Here is a 17961-nt window from a genome sequence, read left to right as displayed (position 1 = left end):
CTGAAAGCTCAGCAAGTTTGAAATTCAGTAATTTCAAACTTCAGACAAAAACCACCACCATACCCTGACAAGGCCAGCCTAGGGATTTGGATTATGTTGACTTGGCATTTGTGGAATAACAGCTGGTCTTGTTTATTGAGCAGCCTCATGGTGCCAGGCACTGTGCTGGGCCCTTGAATCTAGTCACTGTTCACCTCCACCTCTGAAGTAACATAACCATCTCCCTTCTATAGCTTAGGGAACTGAGGGTCAGAGTCTGAGAAAGGTCAAGGTCATCTGGCAAATGTTGGACAAACCCAGAATTTGAACCCAGACCTATCTGACTCCAAAGAGTCTATTTTTCTTCTTTTAATTATCTGAGGAGAGAAAAATCTTAAAAGATGACTGCAAATTAAAAAACATTCATTAGTGTGTCTTCAGACCAGAAGCTCTGACCAAATTAGGTCTAAATTCCCTAAACTAAATTCGTATTGTAGATAAGTGAGCAAAACTCTGTTCTATAATTTCCCATGCTCTCATATCTTCCTCTTTTGTCATTGAGCGAACTTTGTGCGTTGAATTTGTCCTTAGCTTGACTGGATGTTCTTCACAGAACAGTTTTCTAAATTTATTCCCTAGATGTCTTTGTCAGTCTACATAGATCCCTAACCAAGATTTCCACTTTTGCATTAATGTCATGCTAATTTCCTCTTCAGCATCTCTTACTAGCTGTGGCCACTCCCAAGATGCTGTTATAATTATTCATACTGCTAGCTTTTTGGGTACCTATTATGTACCAAGTACTATACTAATTGCTACTTTTCTCCTCACAACCAACTTGATAGTTAGGGTGCAGTATCACCATTTCATAGATGAAGAGACTAAAACACAGAGAGGTTAAGTAACTTTCACAAGGCCACACAGTAAGTGGCAGAGCCTAGATCAAAACTAGATTTTACTCCAGTGCCCTTTTGAATTATCTAAGCTGCCTCTAGTTTTTAATGACTGAAAATGTTACAGGCCATTTAAGAGAAAGGAAGTGTTAATTTGGATTTGTCAATTATTTATTTATAATTGGATTTGGCAATTATTTATTTATAATGCTCCTAAAACCTGTGAACTTTTTCTTGGAATATTCTGTTTGGTTCACTGGCATGTTTCCTGCCAGAATTGCCCCAATCTGGTACATTAGTATAACCTCATGGTCTATGGCTTAAGGCCTTTATGCAACTACACCTCTCTCTGGTCTCTGCTTGCGTATCTCCAACGAGAGGAACTCACCATCTCATGATACATTCCAATCCATCTTTGGACAGCGCTCTAAGAAGGCTCTCTATTGTACTGAGCTGACATTTGTCAGCTTGTGGCTTCCATTCTCTGTTAGTAGTTCTGAGAAGGTCCTTAGGTCTATCTTAGCATTTTGAAGCTCTTCCAAACCATCTTTGTGCAGGTCTAGGACACCCTATGATGTTTTTGTTTGGTCATAGATATTTTCTTCCATGTATAAACCCTGGAGAAACCCCAGCTTGTTAAGAGTCCACTTTGTAGCCACATTCTTTCGTTTTTCCTCCTTGGAAATCATTTTGACAACAACACAGCACTGTCACAAAGTGACTAAGAACAAGGATTCAGGTGCCAACTTGCCCAGGTTTGAATCCCACTACCTTACCTACTAGCTATGTGACCTTGGGCCAATAACTTAAACTCTCTGAGCCTTGGTTTCATCCTCTGTAAAATAGGGATAATAATAACACTTAGCTCATAGGACTGTGGAGATAATTAAATGAGTTAAGACATGCAGAGTGTGCTTAGAACAGTGCATGCCACATTGGCACTCAGTAAGTATTTTTAGCTATACTTATTCATATTGTTGTCGTCAAAAGCTAAAATGGATCCCTGGTCCCTGCTCAATTCCAACACTGTGTTTCCTGGGAAAGTGGTACACTGCCACCCAAACCAGCCTCCTCCAGTGTGGCCCAGATATCACGACAGGCTGTGAGGGAGAAGCAGTCCGTTTGCCTGTGGGAGGCACCTTGGTCATTCCATGGACAGTCTAGATCACAGGCCGGGGTGGAGTGGAAATGGTAGGCTCTGGAAACCCAAGGGTATTGCAGAAAACTAGCTGCCTTCTGCCAAAGCAGCAGTCCAGATTCTTGCTCGTTTTCCACTCCCCTCTTCCAAATCTGAAGAGATTATTTGGTGGTCACTGAGTCATAGAAGTTGGCCCTGGAATGGATCTTCAAGATGGTCTAAATCCCCTCAGACTCTGAGGCCCAGAGAGGTGAAGTCATCCACCAAACAGCAGCTCAGTGTGCCATGGCCTATCTGGCGCTGGAACTCAGATTCCCCGATTCCCAGCCAGGCACCTTTCTGTCTAGCCCCATGCTGTCCTTGTGGGGGCAGGTGTGGTGGCTGGCACAGGGGACTGCCGTTCTTAGATTGCCCCAGCATCAGGAAATGTGGTTGCTTCATTCACTGGCTGGAAACAGCATGGTTTTTCATGACTTTAATGATAGTGGCGTGAAGTAGGAGGAAATTCTCACTCCCAGCCCCCGCCCTAAGCACAACATTTCTGCTCCCTAGGCAAGAGCGCACCCACCCCTGACAACACTGCAGCGTTTAGAGGACATGTTCTTGGAATAGTGGAAGATGTCCAGGAAGCACAAGGCCAATGCCAGCCCTCCCCTTAAGCCAGCTCTCATCATTGAGGCATGGCTCTGTAAAGTGCATGGGTCCTGCAGGACTAACAGCCCAGAGCCTGCACAGCCTCTCTGTGCCTGTCTCTGTGGTGGAGTTGGGGACGTCCTGCTGGTCAGGGTCCTCACCCAGCTCCTGGCCTTTGGTCCTAGCACAGAAGGGCCAAGGTCCTGGAAGCAAGAGACCTGTGCTGCACTCCCAGCTCTGCCCTTAACTCACTGGGTGACCTTAGCTTTCTGATCTATAAACAAGAACTGGGCCAGTTTATCTCCAAAGGCAGAGTGGAGCCTTTGTTCATGTGTTCAACATTATTTGAGCATCTTCTCTGAGACAGGCCCTGTGTGGGGTTCTGGGGTGCCCAAGGAGACCAAGATGAGGACCTGTTACCAGGAGTTCCCAGACTAGTGTGAAAGACAGATGACAAACACAGGTCTTATGGGAGGTTAACCTGAAAGAGACAGGGTTCCAGCTGTAACACCAACTAATGGCATGGCCTTGGATAAGGGACTTCTCTCTGGGGATCAGTTTCCTTAATTCTGTAAAGTGAGGCAAATAGCACCTCTTCATGGAGGAGTGTGAAGATTACATATGTGTACTTGTGCAGTGCCATATAAGGCATGATTATTAGCATTGCATTCATGGCTGAGGATGCACTTTTAACCAGCAATGATTTTGTCATTCCTGCGGTGGGCCAGGTTCACCTCCCTTCGCTGGTTTCCCCGGAAGGCCAGAAAGATCTAGCTAGAGTGGAGAAGGAAGAAGAGAGGAGAGGGGAGCCGGAGGAGGATGCTCCTGCCTCCCAGAGAGGGGAGCCGGCGAGGATCAAAATCTTCGAAGGAGGGTAAGACTCATGTTTGGTTTTCATCGTCTGCTTCCCGTGGAATAAGAGCTGGTGCCCATCGGTGTTCACGGGCAGCAGTGGCTCAGTGGACAAGGGCTCTGCCCACAGGTGCCCTGTGGTCCCAGCGATGCCCTTCAGCAGACATCACCTTCCTGGGACTCTCAGGCCCCTCTGCTTAAGAATGCCATGGGGTTTCTTGGTGGGGATGGGCAATGCTGGGTATTTGTTGAGGATCTGGAGGGGTCTGGGTCTTTCTCCAGCCCTTCATTTTCTCAGATCCTGGCCAGGTTTCTAGTCCCTGAATTGGAGTTGCCATCCCAGTATCCCAGCAAATGTCCAGACTCCTGTCTCTCTTGACAAGTATTCTCCAAAAGTCACCTCTGTACTGCCCAATGGCCATCTTGGCATGTCTGGTTTCCCACGGGGCACTCGGGCTCAGCCGACTAGGCTATTTGCAGGGCTGATTGCACACTGTATGCACCTGGTGTTTCCACTGGTCCCCATCCTGACTGGCTGGGGCCCAGGGCTCATCGGTTGGTGAATATTTTGAATATCATTCCTAGTTATTCACCTTTGATGCTTGACTTTGGGAAACCAATGGTCTAAACGTTTCAGAGCTCACAGCTTCGGGGACTGTCTGGGCTCTGGAAGGGTGCCTTGTTTCAGACGTGCTTTGTGGAATTTTTGTGCCAGCTGTGTTTTGTGTGGCCACATGTTTGCTTCCTGGGATTTGGGTGTCTGTGAGCAGGTCCCGTGGCGTCTGTCTCAGGGTCCTGTGTCTGTGTCCCTGGTGTGATCAGGGTGGCCTGGTCCTGCACAGCCCTGAAGGACAACAACATAGAGGAAGATGTGCTTCCTGTGGAGGACAGTCCCCATGAGCCGGGGCCAACACGGCTGTCACTGGGGGCCTCTGATCCTCTAGCACCTGCAAGCGCCTAACTCACAGGGTCAGCATGGGAGGCACGGGAGTCCTCCGTAAGGTTGGGGGACAACAGAGACTGCCATCCTCCCCAGGGCCACCAGTTGGCATCTTCTGGTGGCACTGACCAGCAGGGGCTCTCAGGAGGGAGGGTGCTTGGAAATGTGGGGAGCAGGATGGTCAGTGATGGGAAGGGGGCCAGGGGTAGCAAAAGACCCTGAAACCTACTGCCTAAAATACCAATAGCGGCTACGTTGAAAAAAAACTGGACCAAAGGTCTTCAAAAATGCCAACCCTCTTCCGTTTGGGGATGGGCGCAGTTCCTCCTGCTGTTTGGTTAGAGCGCCCTCGTGTGTCTCTGTGTTCTCATGCCACTGGGTCCCTTAGAGGCCACACAGAGGTAGGATTGATGAAGCGCCTGCTCCCAGCGACTGGCCCTCTTCCTTCTTGCTTTAGAGGCTCTCTGTGGGCTCTGAGGACTGCTGAGTGTTTCGTGGTGTCCCAGGAGCTTGCCCCAGCAGCATTCTGTGTGCGCCTGAGGAGGTTCGCATCTTCCCTGAGAGGCAGGTGCTCTGAGACCTTGGGAAGCCTGAGACTCCAGAAAGGCAGCTGGCAGGAGCCACTCCCCTCCCAGCTCCCTGCTGGATGTCTCTGCCCACAGGGTCTGCATTGGCTGAAGAAAGGGAAAGATCACCCACGAGTGCCCTTCTCCTCTTCCTCCAGCTGGCATGGGTCCTACTCCCTCTCCACCTCCTTCCAGGTCTTCACTCAGTCCCACCTGCTCTGCTTCAGAATCCTCCTCTTGGTTGAGTTCTGTCATCTCTGCCTCACTTACCTCTGTTCTGCCTGAGACTAGCCCCCCAGTTCTCCAGCCCTCAGTTTCCTTATTTGTAAAAGGGGGAGAATAACATTTGTAAAAGGGGGAAAATAACATGTGGGATTTTCAGAGGACCCTGTGAGACCCTATGTAAAGTCTGTAGTTCACAGCTGTTCAAAAAATGGACATTGGTGCATTTTACCACTAGTATATCCATTTCATCAATCTCCCTCCAGGACAGTCCCACTCTGTTCTGTCAGCTATGGAAGGTATCCTCTCCCTTTCAACTTGTCACATGCAATTTGAGCACGTACGGAATTGATTATAGTGTCAGATCCTTTCCTCCCCCAGCCTGGCTGTCTCAAGCTGGGACCTTGCCTCCCACCCTCACTTCTGGTGATTCTTCTACATTCATGGTTCTCTTAGGGCTGGCGTCACCCACCAGAGTGTTTGGAAATGGTGAAGGAGGGGGGAGGGCATTTTGGTTGCCACATAACCTAGGATACCTCCGGTATTTCAGGGATGGGGCCGGAGATGCTGACCTTCCAGTCCACCAACCTTACAACCTCTTGTTCCCCCAAATTGCCAAGAGTGCCCCCACCTAGAATCACTGGGCACACTTCTCTGCAGCCCCACAGTTTTGCGTTGGACTCAGTTCTTCCTTTTATTTATTTATTTCTTTTTTAATACAGAGAACACATGTATTTCACTCCTGTACACATTTGAGAAGGGTCTCCCATGGAGCTCTGTTCCTAAGATCCAGGCCAGTAGAGGCTGAGAGAGGAAGAAGAAAAAAACGATTCCACCCAGAAGCTTCTGCTCACATTTAAATGGCCAGAGCAAGTCATATGGCCTCACCTAATTCCGTGGGAGCAGAGAAGTGCATTCCTACTGTGTGCTTGGGAGAACCTGAACTATTTGGTAGATATCATGCTCGTGACTACTCAAGTTGGTTTAATATACATCTGTAGCTTGTTATGTTTACTCAACAGTGTTTTTGACATGCATCCATGTTGATACTTGTAGACCTAGTTCACGATGAATCAGTAAGCCAGACACAAAAGAGTAGATGCTGTATGAGTCCAACATACGTGAGTCTTTTTATCTCTAATTAAACTCGCCTTACTTTCTTTCTTGACCTCCATTTCAGCAACTGATCAATTTATTAATTCATCAAGGAGGAGGATCTGTTTAATCAGTGCCTTTTGGGTGCTCTGTGCCAGAAAATGCAGTGGCCCATGGGAGTTAAATGTCATCCTGCCCTCAAGGTGCTTGGGGACTACACCAAGGTGGCAACACAAGACCCAGTGCTAAGGTGGGGATGGCCAGGGCTATGAAGCTCACAGCAAGGGAAGGATGCCTGGGGGGTGGAATAGCCAGAGAGGGCTTCCCAGAGGAGGTGGAGCCAGGCCTGGAAGGGCGGGCGAGACCCAGACAGGTGGAGAGGAAGGTTAAGCTGCCCAGCAGTCCACCTGCTACAGGTGTGATGGCAGCTCCTGTACCTGATCAGTGAGACTCACTTCCTCTTGCCTTGAGCATTCTCGCTTGCTGGCGTCACCCATCTCCTTAGCTTCCAGCCTCATCTCTGTGCCAACATTGCTACATCTGGGTCTCCAGCCAGGACCTCACCCCTGAACTGCAGACATTGGTTTTGACAACACCTCACACTTAGCATGTGCAAACCAAGCCTTCCACTTCCCACCAACAGCATCTCCTTCCACATCCAGATCTCAGGTGATACACCCAGCCCTTCACACTCAGAACTTTAACATTGTTTTGGATGCCTTCTCCCCCTTTCCAATTAGTCCCCCAATCCTGGTGTCTGCATGAAGTAGTCAGTGACTCAGTATGGTCTCTTTATTCCCTCTGCCACTGCTCTGGCCACCCTATCTCTAGAGCTCCAATGTTGGTACCACTGAGCATCACTAAACATGATTCTGCCTGTGTCATGCTTTTCTCCAAAGCCATCTGTGGCTGCCTCACCTACAGGATCCAGTTTAAACTCAGTCTGTGAGTGCTGGCCTCAGAATCTGACCTGCTTCTGTTGCCCTTCACCTTTTGCTGCCTGCTGGGCCCTACCATTGCCAAATCCTACCCAGCCTTCAAAAGCCAGTACTCAGCCCTGTTCCTCTAACAAGCCTCCCAAGTCCCTCCACAATCCGTAGTTCTTTGTGTTACTTCTGTCATAACCCTGGTGCTAAGATCCATTTCTGTCTCCTCCCAAGTCCCTTCTTGGGTAATGCTTTGCACACACAATGCATCAGTCTCTATTTATTGCACTAGTTTCCTGGCACATGGCCCCCTCTGCATTCCCCATCACTTCCACACCTGAACAAAGCCTGCATTTCCCAGGCAGCCCCTGTGAGTGCCCATCAGGGATGTGATAGCTCTCTCACCCAGCACCCGTGCATTTGCCTTGGTTGTTTAGAATGGCTTTTTGTTAAGCAGTGTTGTTTTCAAACACACAAAGTTATATTGTTTCTTGAAAGTAATGACTATATTGTCTTAACTCAAGTTCACTTGTCGCAAGGAAAGCTGGGAATTCAGCCCAGTGGGCTTACACGGAAGAGGAAGAGACTGGAATTGATAGGAACCACCTGGCTGACCAAGCCCAGTTGGGTGGTATGTTGTTGGGGCTTAGGTCCGAAGGGAATGATAAGTTCAGATGGTGAGATCCCAGGATTCCATGCCAGATCCTGCCTGCTGCAGGACTCAGCTGCTGCATCTCCTGTGGGAGGGCATTGGCTCCCATACCACCTCACCTACCTCAGTACCTCACTCCAGCCATTGCCACTCTCCTGGGCCGTTCAAATTAGCATACCCAGACTTAAGGTTTCTACCTTACACACGTTTTGACTGAAGGGCCATATTGCCAGATTTCTCTGTTTCCTTTAAAGAAAAACTCTGTAAGAAGTTGACCGTGTTGCTCACCTCTGTATCTTTCCTCCCGGCTTCTCTCAGATCTATTCAAGGTGGGCCTTTGGGCTCCTCACACCTCAGAAGCTGCTCTTATCCAAGTCAATGGTGACCTCACCTTGCAGAAGTCAGTAGTCAGTTCTCACTTCTATTCTTTCCTGAGCCATCAGCAGCATTTGACACAGTTAATCCTTCACTCGTCCATGCAGGACTTTGTCCTCTTGGTTTCCTGGACACTGTCTGTTTCATCTGTTTTCACACTGCTGTAAAGAACTGCCCAAGGCTGGATAATTCATAAAGAAAAGAGGTTTAATTGACTCATTCACATGACTGGGGAGACCTCAGGAAACTTACAATCATGGTGGAAGGTGAAGGGGAAGCAAGGCACCTTCTTCACAAAGCGGCAGGAAGGAAAAATGCATGCAGGAGGAACTACCAAATGCTTATAAAACCATCAGTCTCATGACAACTCACACACTGTCACTAGAATGGCATAGGGGAAACTGCCCCCATGATTCAATCACCTCCACCTGGTCTCTCCCTTGACACATGGGGATTATGGGTAATTACAATTCAAATGAGATTTTGGGTGGGGGCACAGGCAAACTATATCACAGTCTTTCTTGATCTTCCTTGACTGGTTGCACTTCCTCACCATCTTCAGTGAGTCCATGATCACCTGATCGCTGAACCCCCTTGTGGCCCAGCCCCAGGCTCCATGCTCTTCCTCTAAACTCAGTCCCATGGTGATCGATACACCATCTACGGGTTGATGACACTCAGACCCCTATCTCCAAGGACTTCTCCCCTGAACTCCGGGTCATATATCCAACTTCGTATCTGGGAGGCGGTCCACCTGCACATCAGTGGACCCACCCTTTGTCCATAGCACAGTGCATACTGAAGAACTGTGACTCGGGCCTCTTTGACATTCCTTAAAGAAATTATTTTAAAAGTTTATTTAATTCAGTATTATTCCAGTTGAAGGGGTTACATTTTTAACTAATGTACTTTTCTATCTCATCTATTTCTATAGCTGAATTAATTTTTATCCAAGTCTTAAGAGTTCATGCAGTGTATGCAGCACGTTTTTTTGACAGTGCATTTGTATGTTTTGAAGTGTGTGTGTGTGCCTGTGCATGCACACACATGCATGTGTGTTTCATGAAATAGTAGCTTGGAGAGAATAGTGTTAGCTTTTAAAAATCTAAAGATTATTTTCTTTTCTAATAATTTTTTACAAATCCATTTCTTCTTGGACTTTGAAACCCAGAAGTGTAGCATGATTTTCAGCCTAAATATCTGCTCTGCCTTGTCCCATTTTGCTGTGAACTCCAGATTTAGAGTTATGTCTTTGGGAATATTTGTTACCTCTGTGTATTTATTGGGGAACAAATTGATTAAACTATGAATTAAATAAATGGTAATAAGTTGGAAACTTTTGGATAGGTGTGTAAAAAATAAAGACAGTAAACTACTCTGAGAACCCAAACAGGAGCAAAACCACATACCACAGGAGGGTTGGTGGCGTGGAGGCTGGGAAATATATAACATAGGCAGACAAACTGTGCCCATGACCCTCACTTGCTGCATATCTCTTTAAAGTCTTTTAAGTGGTCAAAGATTGGTATATTAGTCAGTCTTGCATTGCTATAAAGAAATACTTAAGACTGGGTAATTTATAAAGAAAAGAGGTTTAATTGACTCCTGGTTCTGCAGGCTATACAGGAAGCATGATGCTGGCATCTGCTTGGCTTCTGGGGAGGCCTCAGGAAACTTTCAATCATGGCAGAAGGTGAAGGGAAAGCAGTGCGTCTTACATGGCGGGAGCAGGAGCAGGAGCAAGAACGGGAGGAGGTGCCACACAATTTTTAAACAACCAGATCTCAGAACTCACTATGGTGATGACAGCATGGAGAAGGGATGGTGTTAAACCATAAGACACTGCCCCCGTGATCCAGTCACCTCCCACCAGGCCCCACCTCCATTACTGGGGATTACAATTTGACATGAAATTTAGGCAGGGACACAAATCCAAACCATATTCTGGGGAAAGTCATCTTCTGAAGGAGAATGGCAAAGTCACTCATTCAGTTAAGTGAGATGGACATTCTGCACAGGCAGTTTCATTTTTCTAGATGCTTGGGCCCAAAGCCACTCTGTCTCACATCATTACCAAATCCTGCCAGCTTGGCCCTGAAACCAATTCTAGAACCTGCCCATTTTTCCCCACCTCTGGGTCAAGCCACTGGTAGCTCACATCTGGGTGATTACAATGTCCTACAGTCTCCTGCTCCCACCTTCCCCAGTGTGGTCCGTTCTCAGCCCAACAACAGTGATCCTGTTAAGGTCCCCACACCCTGCCGCTCCTATGCCATGTCCCCCAAAGCCCTCACAGGCCTGCTTGTGCTGGCTCCAGCTCCTCCCTGACCTCTGCCTATGGCTCTCCCCCTGCTCCCTGGGCTTTGGCCAAGCTCTGCTCTTTGTAAGACAAGCTTCTGCCCCAGGGCCTTTGCACTTTTTGCACTTGCTGTGCTCTCTGGCTGGAGCCCTTTTTCCAGAGACTCCCATGGCCCCCTCTCTTCCCTCCATCACCCTTCAGTGAAGCCTTCCCACACTACCCATGATGAATTTGCACACTCCATGGCACTTCTTACCCCTTCCTTTCCTGCTTCATTTTTCTTTTTTTTTTTTTTTTTTCTTTTAGAGACAGATCACTTTTATATGTAAAAGTTGCACTACAAATCAACTTTTTTTTTTTTTAATTATACTTTAAGTTCTAGGGTACATGTGCATAACGTGCAGGTTTGTTACATATGTATACTTATGCCATGTTGGTGTGCTGCACCCATCAACTCGTCAGCACCCATCAATTCATCATTTATATCATGTATAACTCCCCGGTGCAATCCCTCCCTCCTCCCGCCTCCCCATGATAGGCCCCAGTGTGTGATGTTCCCCTTCCCGAGTCCAAGTGATCTCATTGTTCAGTTCCCACCTATGAGTGAGAACATGCGGTGTTTGGTTTTCTCTTCTTGTGATAGTTTGCTAAGAATGATGGTTTCCAGCTGCATCCATGTCCCTACAAAGGACGCAAACTCATCCTTTTTTATGGCTGCATAGTATTCCATGGTGTATATGTGCCACATTTTCTTAATCCAGTCTGTCACAGATGGACATTTGGGTTGGTTCCAAGTCTTTGCTATTGTGAATAGTCCCGCAATAAACATACGTGTGCATGTGTCTTTGTAGTAGACTAATTTATAATCCTTTGGGTATATACCCAGTAGTGGGATGGCTGGGTCATATGGTACATCTAGTTCTAGATCCTTGAGGAATTGCCATACTGTTTTCCATAATGGTTGAACCAGTTTACAACCTGCTTCATTTTTCTCCAGGTATTTACTAGTTTGCTTCTGTTTCCTCCACCAGACTGTAAGCTCTGTGAGAGGGCAGGAACTATGTTTTGTTCATTGCTGTGTCCCCAGTGCTGAGAGTAGTGCCTGGCACATGGGCAGTGCTAGGGAATATCTATTAAATGAAGGAATCTTCCTCCAATGTGCTCAGGATTGTCTGAGACCTTGGGTGAGAGGGCAGGTCCCTGAACTCTGCAACTCTTAGAATCTGGGAGCAGAATTGAGACTCTGGGTCTCAGCAAGGATCAAGGACACAATCAAGGCCAAACCAGGCCAGTGAGAACCCATCCATCAGCCTGAAGGCAGGCTTGGTCTGGGGAAGGTGAAGTCAGATGGCCTCTGTTATGGGGCAGGCTCTGGGGTTGGGAGCCGAGGACTCTTCCTTGCATACCATTCTGCTGTGCAGGTGTTCAAGGTAAAAATGAAATACATAATGCCAGAAAGGGCTGGCTCATGGGCCACCGGCTCCCAGGCCAGGGCCTTCTCTGAGCAGAGCCCTTTGTGTTCTAGAAGCCGAGAGAATGGGTCCTGGGTTCTCAGCTCTGGATGAGGGACTGCTCTTCTCCTGGGGTGGGTCTAGGCTATCAAGGCCCTGCCTTATTCCTGAGGCCCAGCACCTTGCTGTCTCTTTAATTCTCAGGCCTTTCCCCAGAAACGTAGATGTGCAGCTCTGAGCATGGCCCAGTGGGCTGGGGAGTGAAGTGTCCAACCCCCATCACATGAGCCCACGCTGAGCTTTTTCCTCTTTTTCTTTATGCCTCCAAATCCTGTTGCCCCCTCTCTCCTGGGGAATATAACCCAGGCTTTGGGAAGGAGGTAGTGGTTGTCAGGGCAGTGGGGAGAACAGGATCCTGAAAGCCCAGGTGAGACATCAATGGTTTAGACCAGGAACTTGGCAGTGAAGATAGAAGAGGAGCTATAGGACTTCTGATGGCTATGGAGGCTGAGAGAGAAGCCTCCACTTGAGACTGACTACCGTATTTCTTGTAGTAACCACTAAGTGGATGGTGGTGCCCTTTATGGGGTGAGAATGGATGGAGGAGGGGAGTGAAAAATAGGTCTGGGGACAGGGAGATCAAAACTTGGTCATGTGACTTTTGAGATGGCAGGCCAAGTGGAGATGTTCAGGGAGACATTTGACAACTGGATAGATGAGCCTGGCCCTCAGAGGAGAGGCCTGAAGTTGAATACACTCTTGAGAGTTGTCAGTGTATAGATGCGATTTAGTGCTATAGGCCAAGATGGGGCCACCTGGGGGGAGGTAGAGAAGAGAGAAAAGAAAAAGGCATCCAGGACTGATCCCAGGATACCAGCATTTCAAGGGCAGACAGAGACACTGCTGCAGAAGAGATTGAGGAGGAATTGCCAGAGAAGCAGGAAGAGACCCAGAAAAATGTGAAGCCTGGAAACCAAGAGAAGAGAGTGTTCAAGGAGGAAGGAGGCTCAGCCCAGCCCAGTGAGGACAGGCATGTGGCACATGCCCATTCAACAGGGCCCTGTGCAGGTGACTGGTGACTGATGGGAACTGTTTCCATAGCAATGCAACCCTGATGGTATGGGCTGAAATGAGGAGTGGAGTTGCCTGTGTAAGCGTTGTCCGAAGAGGCTGGCTGTGGAGGAAAGCAGCACAAGTTGGGGAGGTGGTGCCTGGAGGGTGTGTGAGCTGGAGCAGGCAGGTGTTTGAACCCAGAGGTCCTCATGTGTGTTTGCTGCAAGGAATGCCTTCTAGCAAGAGGCAGGTGATGATACCAAGGAGAGAAGGGGCAGGGGGCAGGAGCAAAGCCCTGGGACCTATGGGGGCATTGATGAGAAGAAGACACTTCCCTGGTCATGATAGAAGGAAGGGAGGATGCTGGTTTGGGGGTGAGCAGTGGGAAGGATTCTCTCAGCCCCATTCCAGGCCGCTTTTCACTATTCCAGGCCACCTATGGGCTTGAGGTCTTCACCCACCATGGGTTTGTGAATGGTATTTTGAAACCAGAGGAGAAAATTTCTGTATCCAGGAAACCACTTAGACTCTTGGAGATGTTATTCCTCCATAAAGATGATCCTCCAATAAAAATCTCCAGTGTTAGTCTAGCTAGGGTGACTGTGCTGGCCTTCTGGATTTCCTCTGAGGACTCAAAGGACTTCCCAGGGAACACTCACTCCAGTCATCAGAGACAACTCATGATGTGCTGTGAAACCCAAGTCATGGATGGTTAAAAAAATGTGAAAAGCGAAGCGGAAAGAAAAAAGACATATTGATCATTGGGCAGACTGAGTGTCTGAGTATGCTGGACCCAGAACCCTCCAGAGCTCTGAGCCCTGTCAGGGAAGATCTCTTTGCACCGTATTAAAATTTAGAAGGAGACTTTTTTCCAAGCGGGTACAGCCTTAGGTTCCTGGGTAGGGGGGTCTCGGGCAGCCCCTGGTAATCCCCTGAGAGCTACAACAAGGATGTAGCATCCTCTGGGCCTGGACACTCTCTGCCTGGATCCCAGCCTCTGTTTCTGTCCTGGGGAATCAGGCTGGGCTCCCAGGAGGAAGCTGGCTTCTTTCTGTCTCTCTCCTGTGGGAAAAGCAGCCTTTTAGGCCTCTTAGAGAACAGAGGCATCTGTGCTCGCTTGCTCTCGCTCGCTCTCTCTCTCTCTCTCTTTCTCTCTGTTTGTATGTGTATGTGTATGTGTGTGTGTGTCTTTTGGTTTTTATCAAAGTTACACATGTCTGGAGTTTAAAGAGTCAAATATTTCCATAGGTTTTGTTGTGGGAAGCAGCAGTACTCTTTCTCTTTGCCCCACATTTTCTCCCCGCCCAACCCCCATCCACCCGCCGGTCACCACTCCCAGAAGCAGTACCTTTCATCTCTTTTAGTGGATTGTCTTGGTTTGCCATATCTCTACATAATGTGCTCTGGTTGCCCATGACTTGGTTTCTCAGCTTCAGCATTATCTGCAGGCTCCGAAGCCTTTCCCCTGTTTGCATTCCACCTCCCGCCACCTCCCCATCCTCTCATTAGTGTTGTATCATAGATGGCACATGTATACATATATAACAAACCTGCACATTGTGCACAGGTACCCTAGAACTTAAAGTATAATTAATTAAATAAATAAATAAAGATTTGACCCAAAGAAAAAATAAAAATAATAGTAATTCACAGCCAAGCCATAAAGTGAACCATGATTACTTTCCTTTGCTGTTTTCACTGTGTATAATCATGGTATGTATGTGTGCTTAATTGCACTTCGTTTTCTATACATTTGTTACTAATTCAATCCCAGATTCCCACCTCACCCAAATTTCCCCTTAAGACATTGGAGATGTTCAGCGGCTCCTGACGCGCTGTGTATCCTGTCTTGCTGAGACAGGGGCTCTGCTGAGTTGTCTGATGGCTCCTGACTGCCCCGGGGCTCCCCTCTCCATGGTGGTGCACTCTCATCCAGCGAGCTCCCTCCACCCACTCCCGGAGGTCCTCTCTGCCTCCTGTATTGGGTCTCCTCTTTCCAGAACCTTGGGTCTTCCTTTTCCTTGGTTTTCATCCTCATCTTACAGAGACCATCCTTCAGTGTGGTCTTCTTCAGAGAAGATGCGTGAGAGGGAAATACTTTGATCCTTCATATATCTGAAAATGCTGGAAATGTCTTTATTCTATTTTGCAGCCAATTGAAATCTATGATAGAATTCTGGGTTGGAAATCATTTTCCTTCAGTGTTGTGAACACATTGCTCCATTGCCGTCTAGCTTCCTGGGTTGCTCTTAAGAGCTCCAAATCCATTCTGAGTCCTGTTGCATTCTTTAGGGTCCTGTCTTAGAATCTTCTCTACAACCCTAGAACATGACATCTCACAGTGATGGGTCTTGGTGTGGGTCAGTTTTCTCACTCAGTGGCTCCTTCGGTCTGGTGACTCTGGAACTTCTGCTTTCAGAAAATGTCTTGAGTTCTTTGATTATTTCCTCTCCTCTGTTTTTTTCTTCTCTCTCTCTCTGGAACTGCTATTATTCAGGCGTTGGCCCTCCTATCTGTTTACTCTGATTTTCATACCCTCCGTCACATTTTCCATTGCTTTGTCTTTTTGCTGGATTCTCTGAGTACGTCCCTCCATTTTGTCTCCATCCATTCTATTGAGTTTTTTATTGTTGTTGTTGTTGTTTGAGATGGAGTCTTGCTCTGTCACCAAGCTGGAGTGCAGTGGCATGATCTCGGCTCACTGCAGCCTCCACCTCCTAGGTTCAAGCAGTTTTCCTGCTTCAGCCTCCCGAGTAGCTGGGACTACAGGCACATGCCACCATGCCCGGCTAATTTTTTGTATTTTGAGTGGAGACGGGATTTCACCATGTTAGCCAGGCTGGTTTCGATCTCCTGGTGGAGTTTTTGATTTCTACAGTCACATTTTTAGTTTTCAAGAATTTTTTTTTTCTTGAATGTTCCTTTTAATGGCATCCTGTTCTTGTTTGATAGACTCTACTATCTTATCTTTCTAAGGCTATTAACATTAGTTGCTATTAATGTTACTCAGTTTTTTTGGCTTTGTTCTTCTTCTGTTTTTAGGTTTTTTTCCTGCGTGGTTTCTGTTTCTCTCAGGTGCCCCTGTATTGTGTGTTTGTTTGGTCTCGTTTCTCAGACGTATGATAGTCTTTGGTGTCTTCTCATGTTTAGAAGTAGAGGGGCTCAAAGATGATTGGAAGCAATGAGTGAGGCTCTTTGATAGCGAGTTCCCCGTAGCTGCCCGCCGGGGCCGTTTTGTCAGGGAGTCTTCAAAGGCAGTGCCTTTCTTCTTGAGCAGAATCAATCCCCAGGAAGGCTCAGTCTTCCTCTTGGAGGTTGAAGGGTCTACTTCCTATGTTCTGGAAGCCACAGGAAAAAGTCAGGGAGGAGGAGAAAAAGGAGGGGTCTCTGCAGCCAGTCTGCATGCATTCACTTCCTCCCCACTATTTTTTTTTTATTTTTATTTATTTATTTGTTTTTGAGATGGAGTCTCTCTATCACCCAGGCTGGAGCGCAGTGGCATGATCTCGGCTCACTGCGACCTCCACCTCCTGGGTTCAAGCAATTCTCCTGCCTCAGCCTCCTGAGTAGCTGGGATTACAGGTGCCCACCACCATGCCCAGCTAATTTTTGTGTTTTTAGTAGAGATGGGATTTCACCATGTTGGCCAGGATGGTCTCAAACTCCTGACTTCAAGTGATCCGCCCACTTCAGCCTCCCAAAGTGCTGGGATTACAAGTGTAAGCCACTGAGCCTGACCACCACTATTTCTTTATGGCACCCCTGCCATGCCCTCAGTGTGCCTGACGTCCCCCGTCAAAGGGCTCAGTTTCAACTTGTGCAGAGAAGAAACCTCCAGGCTTTCTCTTGGGTGGGGGGAGGGGATTCTCCTGAGCTATTGGAGTTGAGGAGGGGATGGGAATCTGACAGCTTCTAACAAGACTTTCCACCCATTGTCCTTACCTCGGTTCCCTCCACCCCAACCTGCAGAGGCTTTGAGGGATCCTGGGATGTAAGTCAGATTGGTTCCCAGATTTCCCTGCTGCAGGCTTGGGATTCTGTCTCTTCCACTCATTCATCTCTTTCTAGCTTCCAAAAGTTTACTGTTAGTCTCCCATCCCATTCCCCTCTTCCTTGTGGGTTTATTATACAAGAAAGAAAAGAAAAGAGAAAAGAAAATGAAAGGAAAGGAAGAAAAGAGAAAGGAAGGAAGGAGAGAGAAAGAGAAAGAGAAGGAGAGGAAGGAAGGAAGGGAGGGAAGGAAAGGGAAAAGAAAAGAAAAGGAAGAAAGTTTTTTTCCTACTATCTTTAATTAAAGACTGCCAGTAAGGTGGTATTCAAATATTTTTTAGCCACACAGCTCATTCTTCCAAAGAACTCTTCAAGAAATGTCACCCTCTCAGCCCCATCCCCAGACTCCAGGGGCCTAGTGGGACGTCCCTGAACTTGTAGGACTTGGAGGCACAGGTGGGAACCTGACAGTGTTCTGGAACGTGTTTGGGCTTTGAACTGATTCAGAGTCAAATTCTAGCCTCACTTCCAATAATTACTGGCCAGTTCCTTTGCTCTTTGAACCTTAGTTTCTTCATCTAAATAGAGATAACGATACCCATTTCCAGGGTCCTTTTGAGAACTAATAGTAAGATAACATGGACTTGTTTATCCCAGGTCCAACATACAGAAAGCATACAAGTGTTCAGCAAAGGGAGTCTTCCTTCCTCCTTCATAGTTCTTTCCTTCCTTCCCTCTTCTTTCTTCTTTCCCTCCACTAGCATGATTCTGATTTTCTTCAGGCTAAGGTGGTCTTTCTGCCCAAGGAGTAGAGAGATGCTGTCTTTGTGTGTCTTTGGTGGCCATGTGTGAATGGCACATCATAGAAGAGAGAAAAGTCTGCGCCAGTTCTGTAAA

At 47.5% G+C, this 17961-nt stretch overlaps 1 protein-coding gene across 3 annotated transcripts in view; it reads left to right on the top strand.

The window, feature by feature from the left end:
* The window catches only part of HIVEP3 (HIVEP zinc finger 3), a 158277-nt gene that overhangs the window by 89639 nt on the left and 50677 nt on the right, over nt 1–17961 (top strand). For all 3 annotated transcript variants that reach the window (XM_030942858.1, XM_030942859.1, XM_030942857.1), the window contains one exon: nt 3372–3517. In XM_030942858.1, the coding sequence (XP_030798718.1) occupies nt 3372–3517 (146 nt within the window). The remainder of the gene's footprint in view (nt 1–3371; nt 3518–17961) is intronic.

This window comes from Rhinopithecus roxellana, chromosome 12, assembly GCF_007565055.1.
Source record: "Rhinopithecus roxellana isolate Shanxi Qingling chromosome 12, ASM756505v1, whole genome shotgun sequence".
Taxonomy (NCBI): Eukaryota; Metazoa; Chordata; class Mammalia; order Primates; family Cercopithecidae; genus Rhinopithecus; species Rhinopithecus roxellana.
This window is presented reverse-complemented; position numbering and strand designations above follow the sequence as displayed.